General features: G+C 41.0%; 1 protein-coding gene across 1 annotated transcript in view; it reads left to right on the forward strand.

Moving 5' to 3' along the window:
• LOC107106401 (dedicator of cytokinesis protein 1-like) overlaps nucleotides 1-16349 on the forward strand; it is a 69482-nt gene extending 53133 nt beyond the window's left edge. The window contains exons 18-20 of the mRNA XM_015406533.1: nucleotides 7376-7503; nucleotides 15223-15318; nucleotides 16251-16349. Of these exons, the coding sequence (XP_015262019.1) occupies nucleotides 7376-7503; nucleotides 15223-15318; nucleotides 16251-16349 (323 nt within the window). The remainder of the gene's footprint in view (nucleotides 1-7375; nucleotides 7504-15222; nucleotides 15319-16250) is intronic.
• The last annotated feature ends 1784 nt before the right edge of the window (nucleotides 16350-18133 follow it).

The following is an 18133-nucleotide window of genomic DNA, read 5'->3' on the forward strand; positions in this document are numbered from 1 at the left end:
ACACCTAACACCTTCATTAGGCACTACGCCCTAGACGTCCGTAAGAACACCAATACCAGCATGGGACGTCACATTCTGTCTTCGGCTACGCAGTAAAGGACCTGCCAGCACCCTCCTCCAGGTAGGCCACTGCTCTCTAATCTCCCATGGGTGTGAAGCACAGAGACCACGTTGAAGATAAACAGGTTGCTTACCTGTATCTGGTGAGCTTCGAGTGGTCATCTGTGCATTCACACCACCCGCCCGCCTTCCCTGCTGCTGTCAGCTTCTACATTTGCAATAGGGGTTGATCTGCGGTGGTTTGAAGGAACTGGCGGGATGTCCGCGCCCTCCCCTCTGGGCATGCGCGTTGGGGTTCCTGCGCATGCCTGAGGTTTGAGTGCAAAAACCCATTAAAAGAGCTTGCTACAGGACCGATCGATCCAGCGTGTGCACTCTAGATCCCATGGGTGTGAATGCAGAGATGACCACTCGAAGATCACCAGCTCCTGTAGGCTTTTGGCAAGAAAGGAGAATTTTCAGAAGCTGAATGGATTTTTTTTTTTGCAAGGAAGAAGCTTATTCCTTTGAGATCTCTCAAACAAATGACTTTCCCAAAAGGTCCCACTTGGATGTTGGCAACTCAGATCTCACTGCCTCTGTGACAGCTTCATCGCTTTACATAAAGAGAAGAGAACAATTTGAACTGTGGGAAAAAAATCAGTGGCAAAGCAGTAGCTGATTTGGACTTAGAACACTAGTGAACTAGTTTGAAAGCATTGGGGTGAGTTCAAGAGGACACTTAATTCCACCCCCCAGCTCTGTTTTTTACTTAGATTTTTTTTCAAATAAACATCTAGCCAAAGCCACCTCAGACGGCAGTGGTAATTTAAAATATCCCCCTGAAAGTTCATTAAAATGTATTAATTTGTCTGTGCCAGCAAAATAAATACCTGAAATGTTATGCTTATTCATGAGGCCTGTGGGGCCTATATAAGAGAATATTTTCTGCTGCTAATTGTAGGTGTGAGCTCCACAGCTCTATAGAGCAGGAGAAAAACAATGGTTCAGGAGGAGGAAGAAAATGCAGGGCAATGTGTCTTAAATTTTGCAAACATGCATACAGTATGGACCACTCCACAGAAATTTGCAATGTGTCCTAGCTTTTAAGGTCAAATGGTTTCAGCTTTTCAAAATCTCTAAAAATTTATCTGTGCAAAGTGTGCCATCTGGAAATTTCCCTGAACGTATAGAGGTGCTTTCACTAGCATGTATCTAAAACATTTATGCATATTAATACAATATTTTCCTCTCATCAGACCATAATCAAATGCCAATATTAACTAAATGAAACATTTGAAAATTATATCAACTGAGGGAATCTAATGGGTTGCAATAAAATATTTGAAAGGTAAATATAAAGTCAACAATCAAAAATATGCATATTTAACAGCAGCCAAATGTTATTAATCTGCAAGGTTCCCATATTTATTACATTGAATGTCCTGTGAACCAGAAGCACCTCCAAATGTCAGCTCCAATGTGAATGATCCAGGGCATCCCATTCTACTCTTGCACACAGCCAGCTAATGAATGCCAGAACTGGCAAACTTGGTTTTCTCACAAACCAGAATTCCATGTAATGCTTTATTTCCAGTCAGGAATCTGATATACAAGGAAACACAAAACATACCTTGCCAGTTCACTTGTAACTGTAAATCCATTCATTAGCTTATCAGTTACATAAAAACAGACAATGGCTTGTCACCTGAGTCTTTAAAAGTTGAATTTTAGGCTGTCTTTGGGGGAATGTTGTAAATTTCATGGGTTGTAAATAAGGACCTCAGGTTACCCTCCTCAAAATGTTATTTTTTTTTAACTCAGCTGATTAGTGGTATGGATCCCATCCCTATCTTACTACTCTATTGAGTAAAGTTTATTTAAATAAACAAACTTTTGAGAAACACCTACTTAAACATTTTTATAAATCTTTAAATAAACTTTGGAGAAACACCCACTTAAGTTGGAGGAAGCTTATTTTCAGGATGGTTGGATCCACTCGAGTCTTTTGGTTCTAAACCTGCCATTATGTGTATTGAGGGACTACAAGGAACACCCTGTTTAGCATTACCATCAGGCATCTAAAAAAAATCTTGTTCTAGGCCTCATTGCTTTATAACATTTCAACTATAAAAGTGAAAAATCTGATCAAACAATTTGAAATTCCGAGATCAGAAGTAGCTTTGGAAATGTACTTTCTAAGTGACATTAAAAGTTGTCTTCTGTTTGCCAAAATTTATTTATTTACCTTATTTATATCCCTCCTTTCACCCCAATGGGGACTCAAAGCAGTTTGCATCATTCTCCTCTTCTCCATTTTCTCCTCACATATTATATTTATTTATCATATGGCAGAGTTACACACAGGAAGCATATAACAATATAAAATATGGAACCAAGTTGATACAACGGGTATGCAGACAAATTAGGTAATCCCCCTAAATGCTAATATCTAAATTTTCAATCCACTCAGTTGCAGCTGGAAAGAGTTCAAAGAGCTCTGTCACATCTCCTTGAAAAGCACAATGCTCACATTAGTTTGGTATGCTGCATCACAATCGCAATCAGGTCCTGGTATTTTGTCTTGTTTAAACAACAGGTCTGTACAGCTGCCAATGCCTGCTTTTATTCTATTAGCTTTCTTCCATACTTTACGTCGCAAGTGAAATCTTGCGAATCTCTTGGTGTTTATCAGGTTATGGATATTGGGTGGAACTGACTGCATCCACGTTCACAACCATTCATTCCCCAGATTGAAATGTTGTGATTGCAGGATTTATGCAGATCTTACTGCTGGGTATTGGGATCCTGGTCTGGATAGGCCTGTGTCAGCCATGTCTTTGTGGGTACTTTGTGGATACTGGCCCAAGGTCACCCAGCAAGCTTCCATGGCATGAGTGGCATTTCAGCCTGGATTTCCCAGATCCTAGTCCTACACTTTAGACCCTGCACCATGCTATATAGTCCCCAGAATGGTGTTGTTGGTATCATTAACTTCTTGGAAAAATTATATTGCTAGTATGTAATAGTGTGTTGCTAGTAACTGGAAATGCTGACTCTTATGGACTGCTGCTGGTCTTTTAATCATGGGAAAAAACCCTGTCCTGTATAATTTTATTTAATAGTAAAGGTGCCCTTTGCTTGTGCTACTTCTGAAGCTTGAATAAAAGTAGAACTTTTTTTGTATGTCCTCTGTTCTCATAGCTGCTGCTGAATACAGCTCTGGAGATTGTGCTGTGTGGATTTCCTGGGATATAGTAGTCATGGAAGCCGTATTTGTTTGTGCAAGGTGCCATGTGGCCGAATGTATGTGTAGACGAAGTGATTTCTTTCCCAAAAGTAAAATGAGGCTATTGGAAGGATCCTAAGGAGGGTGGGAATTTTTTGTCAACCAATTGGATTCCCATAGGAGACATCTGTGTCCTTTCTCTCATGATTTACTGCCAGCATGGCAGTTTGGCTCTTTTCTGCTCTATTAGGGTAGTGGGAGAATGATTGGGCTACTGCTGCAGCTTTATAGGTGCTAACCTATTGAAAAGGAGCCGTGTGAGATCCTTTCCTGGTGTTTCAGGGGCTTCTCATATTAGGGTGAGACATGGAGAAGAAATGCATTGCAGTGGCTTCCATGTTACCATAAGAACTGGACCACCATTTCAGTCTAGAACTCACAGGTCTGTTCCACAAAAATCACATGATAGCAAGTGACTACTAGAAGACTTCTCGCTTATTTCTGCCTCCCTAACTGGACCTGGCAGACTCACTGAAGCCTTTTCTTGTGGAGAAAAATTACTTTAGAGTTAAATACATTTAATTTAATCCTATTTTAAAGAAGTGTTCTTCCATTTCTCCCCATTGGCCTTATATATATAGCAAGCTTCCATGGCATGAGTGGCATTTCAGCCTGGATTTCCCAGATCCTAGTCCTACACTTTAGACCCTGCACCATGCTATATAGTCCCCAGAATGGTGTTGTTGGTATCATTAACTTCTTGGAAAAATTATATTGCTAGTATGTAATAGTGTGTTGCTAGTAACTGGAAATGCTGACTCTTATGGACTGCTGCTGGTCTTTTAATCATGGGAAAAAACCCTGTCCTGTATAATTTTATTTAATAGTAAAGGTGCCCTTTGCTTGTGCTACTTCTGAAGCTTGAATAAAAGTAGAACTTTTTTTGTATGTCCTCTGTTCTCATAGCTGCTGCTGAATACAGCTCTGGAGATTGTGCTGTGTGGATTTCCTGGGATATAGTAGTCATGGAAGCCGTATTTGTTTGTACAAGGTGCCATGTGGCTGAATGTATGTGTAGACAAAGTGCTTTCTTTCCCAAAAGTAAAATGAGGATATTGGAAGGATCCTAAGGAGGGTGGCAATTTTTTGTTAACCAATTGGATTCCCACAGGAGACATTTGTGTCCTTCCTCTCATGATTTACTGCCAGCATGGCAGTTTGGCTCTTTTCTGCTCTACCCTGTTTCCCCAAAAATAAGACCTACTCCAAAAATAAGGCCCAGCAGGATTTCTATGCATTTGTGGTATAAGCCCTAGTGTGTCTTCTTGAGAAAAAATAAATATAAGACAGTGTCTTATTTTCGGGGAAACACGGTATTAGGGCAGTGGGAGAATGGTTGGGCTACTGCTGCAGCTTTACCCAGTTTCCAAGAGGTGCTAACCTATTGAAAAGAAGCCGGGTGAGATCCTTTCCTGGTGTTTCAGGGGCTTCTCATATTAGGGTGAGACATGGAGAAGAAATGCATTGCAGTGGCTTCCATGTTACCATAAGAACTGGACCACCATTTCAGTCTAGAACTCACAGGTCTGTTCCACAAAAATCACATGATAGCAAGTGACTACTAGAAGACTTCTCGCTTATTTCTGCTTCCATAACTGTACCTGGCAGACTCACGGAAGCCTTTTCTTTTGGAGAAAAATTACTTTAAAGTTAAATAAATTTAATTTAATCTTATTTTAAAGAAGTGTTCTTCCATTTCTCCCCATTGGCCTTATATATATCTATATCTATATATAATTTGTAGCTGGTTTATGACCCTAGTTCTATCTCTGTTATTTATTTACTGAGTAACAATGATGAATGGTCTTTGCTAAATAAAAAAAAGCATCAATAGATTTTGGATACTGATACAACTCTAGAATAAAACTAGGTTGTATTTGCCTATTTCATAGGAAGGTTGTCATATTAAATAACCTCTTCTTTCCCACCTCCACCAACATCCACATTGCCATAGGTATTAAATTTGATTAAATTGCTTAAGGTTAGTATTTCCACTATTACTGAATAAACGAATAATGGCCATGATAATATAGATGATGTTTGTATCTTTTTGTGGGTTGAGTGCACAAAATAGGTAGTACATTTGAGGAGGATCATGAAGTCCAGTATTAATGTGTTAGATACTATTCGATATTGTACTCCGTACCATGTGAAAAGGTCTGATATGTGGTTCTGGTATACAGCAGTCAAGTCCCCATTGCTGAAATGATACCATTTCCATTAATCTCCATTAATTTATTTGCTTCATTTATACTCTGTCTTTCTCCCCAATGGGAACCCAGAGTCGCTTACTTCAGTCAAATCTGAGTCTCCAGATCTTTCACAATCCTGTACAGGTTACAGGTCATTTTGATTCAGTATGAACTGATATTGATAAGGGTAAATGTAAGTTACGAGTTGAACACATAGGTATCTTTATTTTTTAATGAAGGTTTCCTCTTTAGTTTTGGGTTTATGTAAATACCCCAGTGTAATAATTAGCCTACCTTTTGAGGATTCAAGCATTTCTAAATTTCATTTCAAGCATTAAATGATAAATAGGGGTTGTGTTTTCCGACTGCTAGAAATTGCTTGCCCATGAAGGACTGTAGAACATACGCCATTTATATGAGCTCTTGCTGTTTTAATTTTCATTAAAAGTGTTAATTGGATTAAGTACTCTCTAATGTCAGAGAACTTGTTAATCATCATTCACTGAGTTTAACATGGCCAGCAAAATATCAAACTTCTCCTTTCAGAACATAGTGTTTAAAAAGGTCTTTAAATGGAGCGATTCACAAGCTTACATGGATCTGTGTTTGAGTGAAACAGCTTTGCTTTGGCTGATGCTTTGCGGAGCATCTGTTTAAAAAAGATTAATACTTTATTCTAGCACATGTTCACCTGACATTAATCATTGTGGGTTAGGGCTGGGTAACAGAGGATGAACAGATGTTGAAGTATTGTTGCCTATGATTATAGTCTCATACTTATGAGCTATCTTCAGCCTTTGGGTTGTGAACAAGAGCATAATCCTACAGACAATAGATTTTTTTCAAGGTCACTCATTAATCAGTGTTGGGAAGTGCATGTGACAATAGTTTGATGCTGTTTAACATTTACTCTTCTGCACAATTTGCTTATCACTCTGTCCTGATACCGAAGGCTGGAAAAAGGATGTGTGCAGCACAAAGTTGAAAACAGCTTCTTTTTAGAAAGGCATATTATTGACAAAATACTATAGGCAGACAATTCCTGAATTGTTGGTTCTGTTATTGATCTGAATTGTAGCGCATGAGTTCTCCACACAGTTTGACAGTTAAGTGCATAAAGTGAGCTCCAAACTGGAAAATGGCAAAAAGGAAGTGCTGGATCCAAAGGACCATGAATGGAACTCCACTTGTAGAACCTTCCTCCAGCTCATTGTGCTCCTTGAAACAGTGCTGCCATGGGTTTGGTGACACCCCCCCACCCAAGGAGCAATGCTGGATTTGGTGGTGGTAGTGGGAATCTGCATTAGGAGGCAAATGGGAGTCAGCAGAAGACAAGGTTTGGATCCATCCTGGGGTGTTGGAGGTCTGAATAAAGAATTTTAACCACCTCAGAGGCCAATGGGATTTTTGGGGTATAAGCTTGTGAGAGTCATCACTCCCTTCATCACATATTTGACAAAGGGAGCTTTGACTCTTGAAAGTTTATTTATTTATTAATTTATGTATTTAACTTGATTTGCATCCTACCCTCTCCATAAATAAATAAATGAACAAATCGAATAAATAAATAAATAAATAAGTGGGCTCAGGGCGGGTTCCATCATAAAGTTCGCAGTACTCTTGAAAGTTTATACCCAAAAAATCTCATTGCTCTCTAATGGGCTACTGGACTCAAATCTAGCTGTTCTACTGCAGACCAACATGGATAGACTTTGAAACTGTCTTGTTTCATGAATTGCGAATGTCCCTGTTTTTATACCCCGCGGGGAGGGCGGGGTATAAATATAATGAGATAAATAAATAAAAAAATAAAGATAAATCCACACCTTGATTCCTTGTTTTCTTAAATTTGTAGACTGCAGAGAGATTTTGCTGCCAATGATGACAGATCAACTGAAGTATCATCTGGAAAGGCAGGAGGACCTGGAAGCCTGTTGCCAATTGCTCAGTAACATCCTAGAAGTTCTTTACAGAAAAGATGTGGTAAGGAATTTATATACATATTTAACATTGCAGTCTTGAAAATATTTGGAATTGACATGAATTAACATAAAGCTACAGCAAAGCAGTCTTGAGTGTGTATGATCAGCTTACCATCCAATTTGGGAGGGGTATGTGATGAAAAATTAAATTGTGATGTCCGTGTTAAGCTTTATTTTATCCAGTTCAGTTTATGGGACAGCAGGAGGCCAGTTTGGTGTACTGGTTAAGTGTGTGGACTCTAATCTGGGAGAACCGGGTTTAATTCCCTACTCCTCTACTCGCAGCTGCTTGATGACCTTGGGCAAGCCGTAGTTTTGTGAGTTGTTCTCTCAAGGACAGTTCTTGAAAGAGCTCTTAGCCCCTCCTACCTCACAGGGTGTCTGTTGTGGGGAGGGGAAGGGAAAGGAGTTTGTAAGCTGCTCTGAGACTCTGAGTGACGGGTGGGGTATAAATCCAATCTCCTCCTCCCTCCTCCAACTGGGGCCTCTGGTGATGGGACCCAGAATAGTAACTGTCAGTGCCACTATGGTAGCTGGCAAAGCAGTGTGCTGCCAGCCTCTTGTCTGGTACACTTGAATGTCACTGCTCAAGAAGGCAAAAGGGTAGCATTGCACCTGTCAGTTTAGTAGCTGTCAGATAGCAGAAGAGCCTAATAGGGTTTTACCTTCTACAAAACTTCCATTTTTGCCTGGGTTTTCAGTTTGAACAACTCATCACTCAGGTGCTGACTAAGCACCTTTCAGACTCTTTGTCACTACTTACCTGCTGAGATCACTGTCTGCCTACATCCCAGTATCATTAAGTAGTTGGTTGATACTTGCTTGACTTCAGGCTTCTAGCTTTGATGAGCTTACATTTCTAAGAGGACTCGAAATGGCATAGCATAGATTGCTTTAAAAGAGGCTCAGACAGATTTATGGAGGAGAGGTCCATCCATGACTTCTGGTCGTTGGTTAAAGGAAACCTTGATATCTAAAATGCCATGACCCTCTCAGTACCAGAGCTAGGAGTCAGAAGGACTCAGCCTCTTTGCTCTGTTTGTTGGCCATGCAGGGCAACTGGATAACTGCTGTGGTAAACAGGATGCTGGACAAGGTGGACCAGGGTTCCCCAACACGGTGCCAGTGAGCACTGTAGTACCCTCCCATATCTCTCCTGGTGCCCACCCAGAGTTTTTAGAAAGTGGATGGGCCCATTTCCTATCAGGGCTTCCCTGTAGGCCATAGTGATGGCTGTGCAGATTTTTAAGAGAAGAAGAAGAGAAGAGTTTCGATTTATACCCTGCCCTTCACTACCCAAAGGTGTCTCAGAGCGGCTTACAAACTCCTTTCCCTTCCCCTCCCCACAACAGACACCCTGTGAGGTAGGTGGGGCTGACAGAGCTCTTGACAGAAACTGCTCTTTTTCAAGAACAGCTCTTATCAGAGCTACGGCTTGCCCAAGGCCATCCAGCCAGGTGCAAATGGAGGAGTGGGGAATCAAACCCGGTTCTCCCAGATTAGAGTCCACGCACTTAACCACTACACCAAACTGGCTCACTGCTCTTTGAGCAGCAGAAACCCCACGGGGATCTGTGCTGAATGACTGTAAGCCACTGCCCACTTTATTAATCGCCTCCTGCTGCCCACGTGGTGGTGGGGAACCCTTTCCTCCTTTTCACAAGCTGGTCAGAAGGTTCTGGTCCTGGGTACCTGTCGCTGCCAGGGATAGGAGAAAAACCCTTCCCCTTCGAAGCCAGCGGGCTTGCTTTTGCCCCAGAAGCCACAACTGCCAGGATAGAGAAGACTTTTCCTCCCCCATGCAAGCCAGTGGGGTTGTTCTTGCCCAGGCCCTGCTGCTGGGAATGGGAAAAAACCCCTTCCCTCTGCTCTACAATGTGGCTGGGCTGCTGCTGCTGCAAAGGACAAGAGAAGAGTCTTTCTCCAATGCAAGCTGGAGTATTTCTTTTTACAAGTGTATTCAAAATTGAAAGTGGTTTGTACTCAGAATTAAACAAAGTGTAACACTTTGTCACTGAGACTGTAGGATGTTGCGTAATTTATATGGTTTTTAGTGCAATGTGTAATTCTGTGTGTGTGTGTGTGCGACTGTCACTGACTTAATAATTGCATTGTATTTCTTTTCTCCCCATACCCCCAGTCTACAAATTGATCAGTGGTGCAAGGTCCTCATACCCACTGAACTTGAGCTCTTATATGCATCCAAGGGGTTTACTAGGTTTTAAGGGCTATTAAAATGGCTTGCTAGGCTTTATTGAACCAGGACACTGCTGGTTTAAATTGACTTTCTTAAATTCAAGATATATGAGTTTCCAGTGACACCATTTAACTTGATAATGTTCTTGCATGTTTGGTTAAAAGTGGCTTTGCTTACTGCTGCCAACTGCTTCGTCTGCAGGATTTAATTTTTTTTTAAGGGGAAAGTTGTTTGACTTGTACCTGGGGCACTAGCAATTATATTACAGTTTCATTCCTGCAGAGAGGAGCAAAGCTGGGGTGCTTCTGCTTAGGAAGGTGGCAGGAGACCTACTGAGAAGACAGAGCACATACACACACACAAAACCTTTATTGGCATTGAAAGCACAAGACATCATGGAAATACAGCAAAATACTAAGATGCATCAGTCACTTACACTTGGCTATTCAAGCCTCGTCTTCTGATTGCATAATATAAAATTTTTGCAACAGCCTCCATTATTTTGCAATTCGAATTAAACAGAAGAAAGTGAACAACTGAGTCATCAGAATGCCAGCTCTTACCCTCTAGAAGTGGAGTAATAAAACGAGATTGAATATCCCTGTAAAGCAGGCCCGTAGCTAACAACTTTTTGCTCAGGGGGCCCAAGTTTTTCTCAGGGGGCCCACCACCATTGTTCCCTCTAAGCTGTGGAGTTTTGTGAGCAAAACAGTCAGCCCCCCCCCAAGCCTAAAGGGGCAACCCCTTTTCTTTCTTTTAACAGCAAGGATTCTGTGCCGCTAAAAGTTGGGTGAGCCGTGGAAAAGTAACTTTTTGAGTCTCCAGGCTACAAAAAGCTACATCTAAGAAGGTCTGCCTCTTAAGCAGCTCTCTTATGTACAGCAACAAACAATGATAGGGCCGACTATCTCATGACTCAAGTTCAGCCAGCGTTCATGCTGGAAGTCTGTCTGACACAAGTGAAGAAACGCAGAGAGTCCCCTTTTGAGGCTTCAATCCAGATTGGTACTCCATAGAATAATTGAGCAGCTAATTTGGCATTAAAAACTTTAAGGGCCTCTGGCACATACTGGTTACCCCTGGTATAATGGAAACGTGTAATCGCCGCAGCAATGTTGTTCGCTGCCTCAGTTGCTGAGAAGACAGAGCAAGCAAGCAATGAATTTGCTGAACAAAGAGACATAGTTTTGAATGTTACCAGAAGTCCACTTCCCAAGTAATACTTGGAAGCTGTCAGGGGATATTATTTGGTTAAATTATTACTTATTTGGGATGGAGGAGCAGGATGGGAAGAAAAAGCTGGTAGCTATAATTAAGGAAAGGGAAGCAAATTTCTCTTTTCAGTAGGGAGAGAAATGCATGAGAGAGAGTGACCCTTGTTTTATGTTGCTTCTGTTGGAAATGTAATTACCACTTACTATCAAGCTGGTAGAATATGTGGTTCAGGAAAAAGAGTTAGACATGGATGTACAGAAGATACATCTTTTTCACTGTATAGGAGTACATTGAAAGGACATAAGAGTTTTCTGTTAATTTCAACTGCAATGTGAGGAATTTCAGGTTCAAGTTACACATCTACAGGAGGGGCATATCAATCCAGGCATATAGAAAGTCTGTCAAGATGGAAAAACAAGTTTCAGACGGGAACAGGTCATGCTAATGTACCCAAATCCATTTACCAATCAGTAGAATCTCCTTATGTCCACAGCATTTAGGCACTTGAGTTTCACAGATCTCTGTTATTTCTCCCAAACTGTTTAACATCTACATGAAAAGACTGAGAGAAGTTATACAGGGCCCGCAACATTTGGGCCACAGCATGGCAGGCAGAGGTGCTGCCCCATGTACTTTGTCAAGTGCCAGAATGACTGCCTGTATGGCTATTTTGGTATGTGAAAAGGTGAGGGGTAGAGGAACCAAGAGCACTATGCCTGTGGCCTCATGGCATCTTAAAATAATTTTAAGTGGTGAGGGCATCCTTGTGGCAGCCACAAGGACACCATCACGTCTAGTTTAGCCCTCAGGTGTTGTTGGGCAATTGCAAAGCTGCCGGAGGACAAAGGAGTCAACCTGTCCTGGAGGGTTTTGAACTCCTCCTGAAGGAGCAGGTTTGAAGCTTGGGGGTGCTGCTACATCTTGGGCTACAGATGGAGGTTCAGATTTCTTCTGTGTCATGTAGCACCTTTACATCAGTTACAGGCCTTACATGATTTGGCCATAGTGATTTGTTCTCTGATCACATGTAGGTTAGATTACTGTGATGTGCTTTATGTGGGAATGCTTTGACAACTGGTTGGAAGCTTCAGATGGTCCAAAATGTGGAAGCTAGGTTATTGTTGGGGGCTGGATTACTTCTGTGTGGAAATATCTGCACTGGCCGCCCATCAGTTTCCATTCCCAGATCCTAATTGCATTGGGACCAAGGTACTTGAAATATTGCTTCTGCCCATATTGTTAAGACCCTCTACTAATACTCTGGGCTCTGTTTCCTGCCTTCAGAGGTGAGATTGGTATTGACCATATATGCAGTGTTTTCAGAGATGGTATCTTGCCTTTGGAATGCCCTACCCCATGAGGCTCACCTGGTGTCTTTCTTACTTCTTTAAGGCTAAAACATTCCTTTTTGCCTAGGTTTTTAACTGATTTTTGTTTTACGGTCTGCCTCTGGGTCAAGAACCATTTTATCTATATCATTTTAGGCCGCTCTATGTTATTTTATGTGACATGTCCTGACTTATCTTAGTGATGTTGGCCTGTTTCTTAGTGGCTTGTTTTAATGACATTGTTTTATTATCTTAGTTGTAAGCTGCCTCGATCAGGTCTCTGGAGAGGTGGCATAAGCATTTTCTAAGGAAATAAGTGCTGACTTTTCTAGTTGTCATATGCATGCAGGTATATGGCTGAGCAGGGCGTTTTTTGTAGAAAAAGCCCAGCAGGAACTAATTAGCATATTAGGCCACACCCCATGCCTTCCCTTGGCTTGCCTGGGCGCCCCACAGCTGTGGGGAGCCTGGGCAAGCCAGCTCTTGGACAGGCCGGGGAAGGCATGGGGAGGCATTTAAAAGCCTCCCCGATCCTTTCAGGGGGGCCCCTGGCCCACCCACCTCAGAGTCGCCGGGGGAGGTGTCACTGTCCAGGCCTTCCCTCTGTAGCCACGCACGTAGAGATTTTGGCTGTAGTGGGCGTGGCCAACTCTGAAGCCAGCCGGAACTCCGTTCCTGTGCATTCACCAAAAATAGCCCTGTGGCTGAGGGTGTCTCACTGTCAGTGTTTCTTTGGCTGGCAAAAATCTTCAGAGTTCAAAAAGTGAAGTCCCCCAGTGTGTTCTATTTGAGCTGGCTTTCAGATGGTTGCTATTAGTGTAGATAAAAGCTCAGGCTGTTCACATGGTCATTTATATGAGGTTTAATATTATTTATTTAGATCATGTATATTCCACAGGCACTCTCGGCAGCTTAAAAAGGTTTATAACTAGCAGTTTAAGGCAAAGTGAATGGCAGTGAAACCATTTTCCCCCCACAAAGAAAATTGGTGTGGTGATCCAAAAGTCTCCTTTCCCTCTCTAAAGTGCTGTGGAGGAATGAGGGCGTGGTGACCATGTTGATAGATGTTACCACCCTCAGGTGGTTCTATTGCTGCTATGGCTTTGACTGCTGGCTTTCTTGAGTATATCAGATATCAGTAATTGCAGAAGCAAGAAACTGATGTCTTTTTCATATTGACTGTCCAGACAGGTTAAAATTCCAGATCTGTAACAAAAGGCAGTGAAGAGAAGGCTTGAGTGCTGATACCCTACATAAGAAAGACTTGTGTTTGCTGTCCCTGGCTTGTAATTCTTTTTCTTTCAGTACTGTTCAGTGAACCTAGTCCACTGTGACCCCTGTCCACATTTTCCAATGGTACTTGAAAGTTTGCATAGATTTCCCATGTGAAATACAGCATCTGTAACGAAGAATCTGAAGGCTTACTAATGACTAACAAATTTATTGTGGCATAGGCTTACATGAAGCAGAGGCTTCATTATTAGATGCATGAAGTATTACACTCATTTGGGAGATAAATAATACACTTTACCTTTGTTCCAGGCCTGTAGCTACAGTTGGGCATTTTGGGGTCCTGCCCCCTTAATTAAAAGCCCTGCCCCACAAGCCATGCCAGAAACCTTATTTTTGAGGAGAGACCCTTGCTGCCTGCTGCTGGCAGTGGCCAGGGTAAGAGCACCACTGCTTGCCTTTGGGCTTCCCTCTACCGTACCTCCCACTGTGAAATTTGGGTGTGTGTGTCATCATGGGACCTGGGAAAAGACAACCAAGAAGGCATTTAATTGTGTTTAAATTTAAATGCCTTAAGAGCTTTTAAGCTTTCTTGCCCTGTGAAAGGGAACTCAAAAGGCATTTATTTCTACTCGTTTCATCTTGGCTTTAAGTTTACTCAAAAGTCTTTGGTGAGTCTTTGGCTCTCCCAGTTGTTGATGTACATAAGCCTGTAAGGATTTCATTTGTTTATCGCAGGCAGTGTATAGCTCTTCAGTGAGATCTGAAGACAATGACTTATAGGAGACAGGGCTGGAAGACAATGACTTATAGGAGACAGGGTCTCTCAGTCTTGTTTTGGAATCTGATTTCTTCATGATGTCCACTGCATTTTTGTCAGCCTCTTTGACGATAATGCCATTGTTCTTTCTGCAAATCTGAGATTAATTGTTCACAATTTCAACCTAAGCATGAGGGTGGAACCGCTTCATAGTCTAACTGTCCAGTCTGAGGGAACTCCAGAACTACCGTAACTCTGTAAACTGCTTTTCCAATTCAGATGATGATGATCTGTTTCTTAAAAAAAGACTTTATCCTGTTTTTCAGGAGCACATGCCACTCGATGTAGCTCACAAAAATATGTTGAAACATACTTAAAAAAATTAAAATATTAAAGGTATTATGGCATTGATGTCTGATGAATGTGAAGTATAAGTTATTAGAAAATAAATGGTAATCAGGACAGAAAACCTTAAACACAAAATGGGTCTGACCCTTTTCTAGTTTCAGCAGGTACTCTCTGTGGACTGAATTGACAATTCAGACGACTTTTGCATATGTGGGGAGGGAGTACTGAATTATTTTACCACTGTTTTGTTCAGTTGAGTTTTTTAGAAGGGCATAAGATCAATAGGTGGAACAGTTTCTTGCTGGCACTGTTTTTTGCTCAGACCAACAAAAAAAAATCTGTTACCCAATTGCAGTGGATACAAAGCTTACCTTTTCAGTTTTATTTATTTTCTTTTATCAAAATATTGACATATTTCGTTCATACATAAGTGGGCCCAGTATACATCATTGTAGCAGGAGTTTGTATGATACAACATGTTTTCTGTGTGTGTGATGGATAGCTCAGTTATCAATGATCTTGATATTCTTTAGTTTTTATTTTGAGCCAGGCAAATAAAATATATCTGATATGATTTGGTTACTACTGGAATTGGCTTAATTGCTTTTGGTGATATCCATTGGTTTTATGCCTTGTCTTTAGGGACCAACACAACGCCATGTGCAGATTATTATGGAGAAACTACTGAGGACAGTAAATAGAACCGTTATCTCAATGGGACGTGATTCAGAACTCATAGTAAGTGCTTTTTGGCAAAAATCTAAAAATATTGTTGCAATTATCCCTCCTAAAAGTGCATAATCCAACAGGAACCTCTACTAAAGAAAATGGTAAAACATTTATACAAAGCCCTGAATATAGTCTCAAGTATGTCTGCTTATTTTTGTGGGAGCTTCTTCTGCAACATGATCTCATTGAATTGTACCCTAAAGTGTTAAAAGTTAATTCTTGGGCAGCGGGAGAAAAACAGAAGTAAAAAAAAAAGCAAGTCATAAACTTGGATCCTGTAACAAGTTCTGTGCACACTAGTCTCTGCTGTGGAGTGTTTTCTCTTCTGCTGAAACTTCTTTTTGTTTTAGATCAATTTAATAGGCCCTTGTGCCAACAAAAGTTTTAGCAGAAGAAGTGCCCTCAGGGGCAGACTGTCTAGTATGCACAGAAGTTATTAACAGAATCCAAGCCTTTGTATATTTTTTTTACATCTATAGTGTAGAGCTGAAGTAGAAATTTTTTTAAAATTATGGATTAGTAGACCAAGATATATGGCTGTTCTTTGTAAGAGATTATCTTGTATTACACTTGGTTTGGCTTCATGGCTGGCTATTTTCCTTTGTCTTCTGGCAGGTAAACTGTATCAAGCAGTGTGGCAACTGATAGTATGTCTGTGGGCACTCGTTCTCAGAAAAGTTGTTCAGAAGGATGTCCTACTGATCCAAATTTGCTTTAGTTAATTATGCCTGCTGGTATTCACTAATGAAAAAAGAATTCATATATAATTTCATTTCTATTGTAAATTATAGTTGCTTGCCTCTATAAGGTGTCAACTCTCATCTCAGTGGTAATCTCCGTTAAATATTGCTATCTACTCTTTTGAAGCTTATTTCATTCATCAAATACACTTGATTATACACTTGGTTATACATTAAATTTCAATCTTGATTACTAGACAGGTGATAAAGTTTCGATTAGCTGGAATGGAATGCCCATACCCATCATTAATGTACTTTGTGGAAGATGGTGAAGGTGACCCTTACTTTAGGAAACTCTAATGAATGTTCATTACTTACATTACGGCTTCCAACTTGATATTGGTAAATAATATTTACAGCTGTGGCTTTCTTACTGTTGGTCATGAGTAGGGAGGGGCACGAACCTAAAAATTCTGATTTGGAGTTTAGGACAGCCCCTGAACTGAACCCCAAACCAAACTGAGCCAAAAATGCCTCGAACCAGCCAGTTCAGATCCCCCTTTCTCCCAGCCGTGGCTTGCTGTGGCTGGGAGAAAGGGGAGTATTGCCTGGGAAGGGTTAAATGGCTGGTAGCCATTACTGTGTATGAACATTTTACCGTTACTAGCTGTGAATTCTGTTGGTAGAGTTTCATAGTTTATTTATGCGCCGTGCAAAAAAAGTCAGACGCTTTAAACCTTCTGTATGTTAACATCATTGGTGTCTTCAGAGGAAGCAGTTTGCCCTTCCTTCTTCACCTTGATTTTCCTGTTCTTTGCTACTGTAACTTATTATACCTTTAGCTCTTTATGCTTCCCCATGATCTCTTGATGCACTGGATTTATCACTCTCTGTAGCATTTCCCTGTGTACAAAATTAAAGCAGAGTTCTGTCTTCACTTTCTTCCCAGTCTCACTGGATTTATCACTCTCTGTAGCATTTTCCTGTGCACAAAATTAAAGCAGAGCCTATTTGAAACTAATTATTTTGTCTAGTTCTGTCTTCACTTTCTTCCCAGTTTGTTCTAACCATGTCTTCCTTCACTGCTATCTGCTGTGACTTTCTTTCTCTTAGCAGTGTTCACTACAAATCCTAATACATTCTGTGTATCTTGAACATTAATTTATTTCTGTATGATAACATACATCATGCAGTGTGGCTCCATTATCTGACATGATCCAGATGGTACCTTCCCTATTAGATCCTCAGAAGAAGTCACTGTGGTGATTTTCTGTGATTCTTCACTAGTAAAATCATTTGGATCTAATCTGAATTATGAGTTTGTTCCTAATTGTGTCCTTCCTCAACTCCTTCCAGCCAGAGTTGTGTGAATCAACATTAGTATTCCTGTTGGATGATCTGTATCTTGAGGTTGATGAGGGCAACACCTTCCTATTGTACCTCTCAGAAGCTTGTAACGCTGAACATGCAGTTTTTTTCAGAGTGAATGGAACGTGTGGCTGGAATAACTGGACAGGCATTCCTGTGTTTCAAAATCCATTTTACTGCATTCAATATGGCCATTAATTGGGGTAGTTTAGCACCATGGTAGTTGTCTAGCAGTGTTCCTCTTGCTTGGTATTATCATAGATGATGCATATAAAGATTTTTGGGTATATATAGGCACTTGGCTCTGTATTTCTTTATCTAATCAAAGGAGCAGTTGCCTCCACCCTAAACTAGTTTTGGAAGCCACGGGTGTATGGAGTTAAACTGAATTAGAATCTAGATAAGGTGGAGGTGATTCCGATGGGTAATCCTAGAGCTATTGATGGTAGTGTTATGCTTGCTTTAAGCAGAGTGGCATGTATCCCTTTGCATCAGGCTTGTAGACTGCAGGATGTTCTGCATACTCCTGGATAATCAGGTAGCTGCAACAGCCCCGTTTCTCTTATGAGCTGGAGTTATTGTGCAGGCCGACCCCTTTTTGTAGCTGTGAGAAGTTGCGTCGCTGTTTATGTAACCTTGAGAATTATTTCAGTTTTATGTGGGGCTTCCCTTGAAGTTGCAAAATGTTGTAGTTGATCTCTTCAGGAGGTGGGAACACATTAAACCAGTTTTTGTTTAGCACGGATACTAACTACCTGTGTTCTTTTGGGTCCAAA

This window comes from Gekko japonicus, unplaced genomic scaffold (genome assembly GCF_001447785.1).
Source record: "Gekko japonicus isolate JY-2015 unplaced genomic scaffold, Gekko_japonicus_V1.1 scaffold23, whole genome shotgun sequence".
Taxonomy (NCBI): domain Eukaryota; kingdom Metazoa; phylum Chordata; class Lepidosauria; order Squamata; family Gekkonidae; genus Gekko; species Gekko japonicus.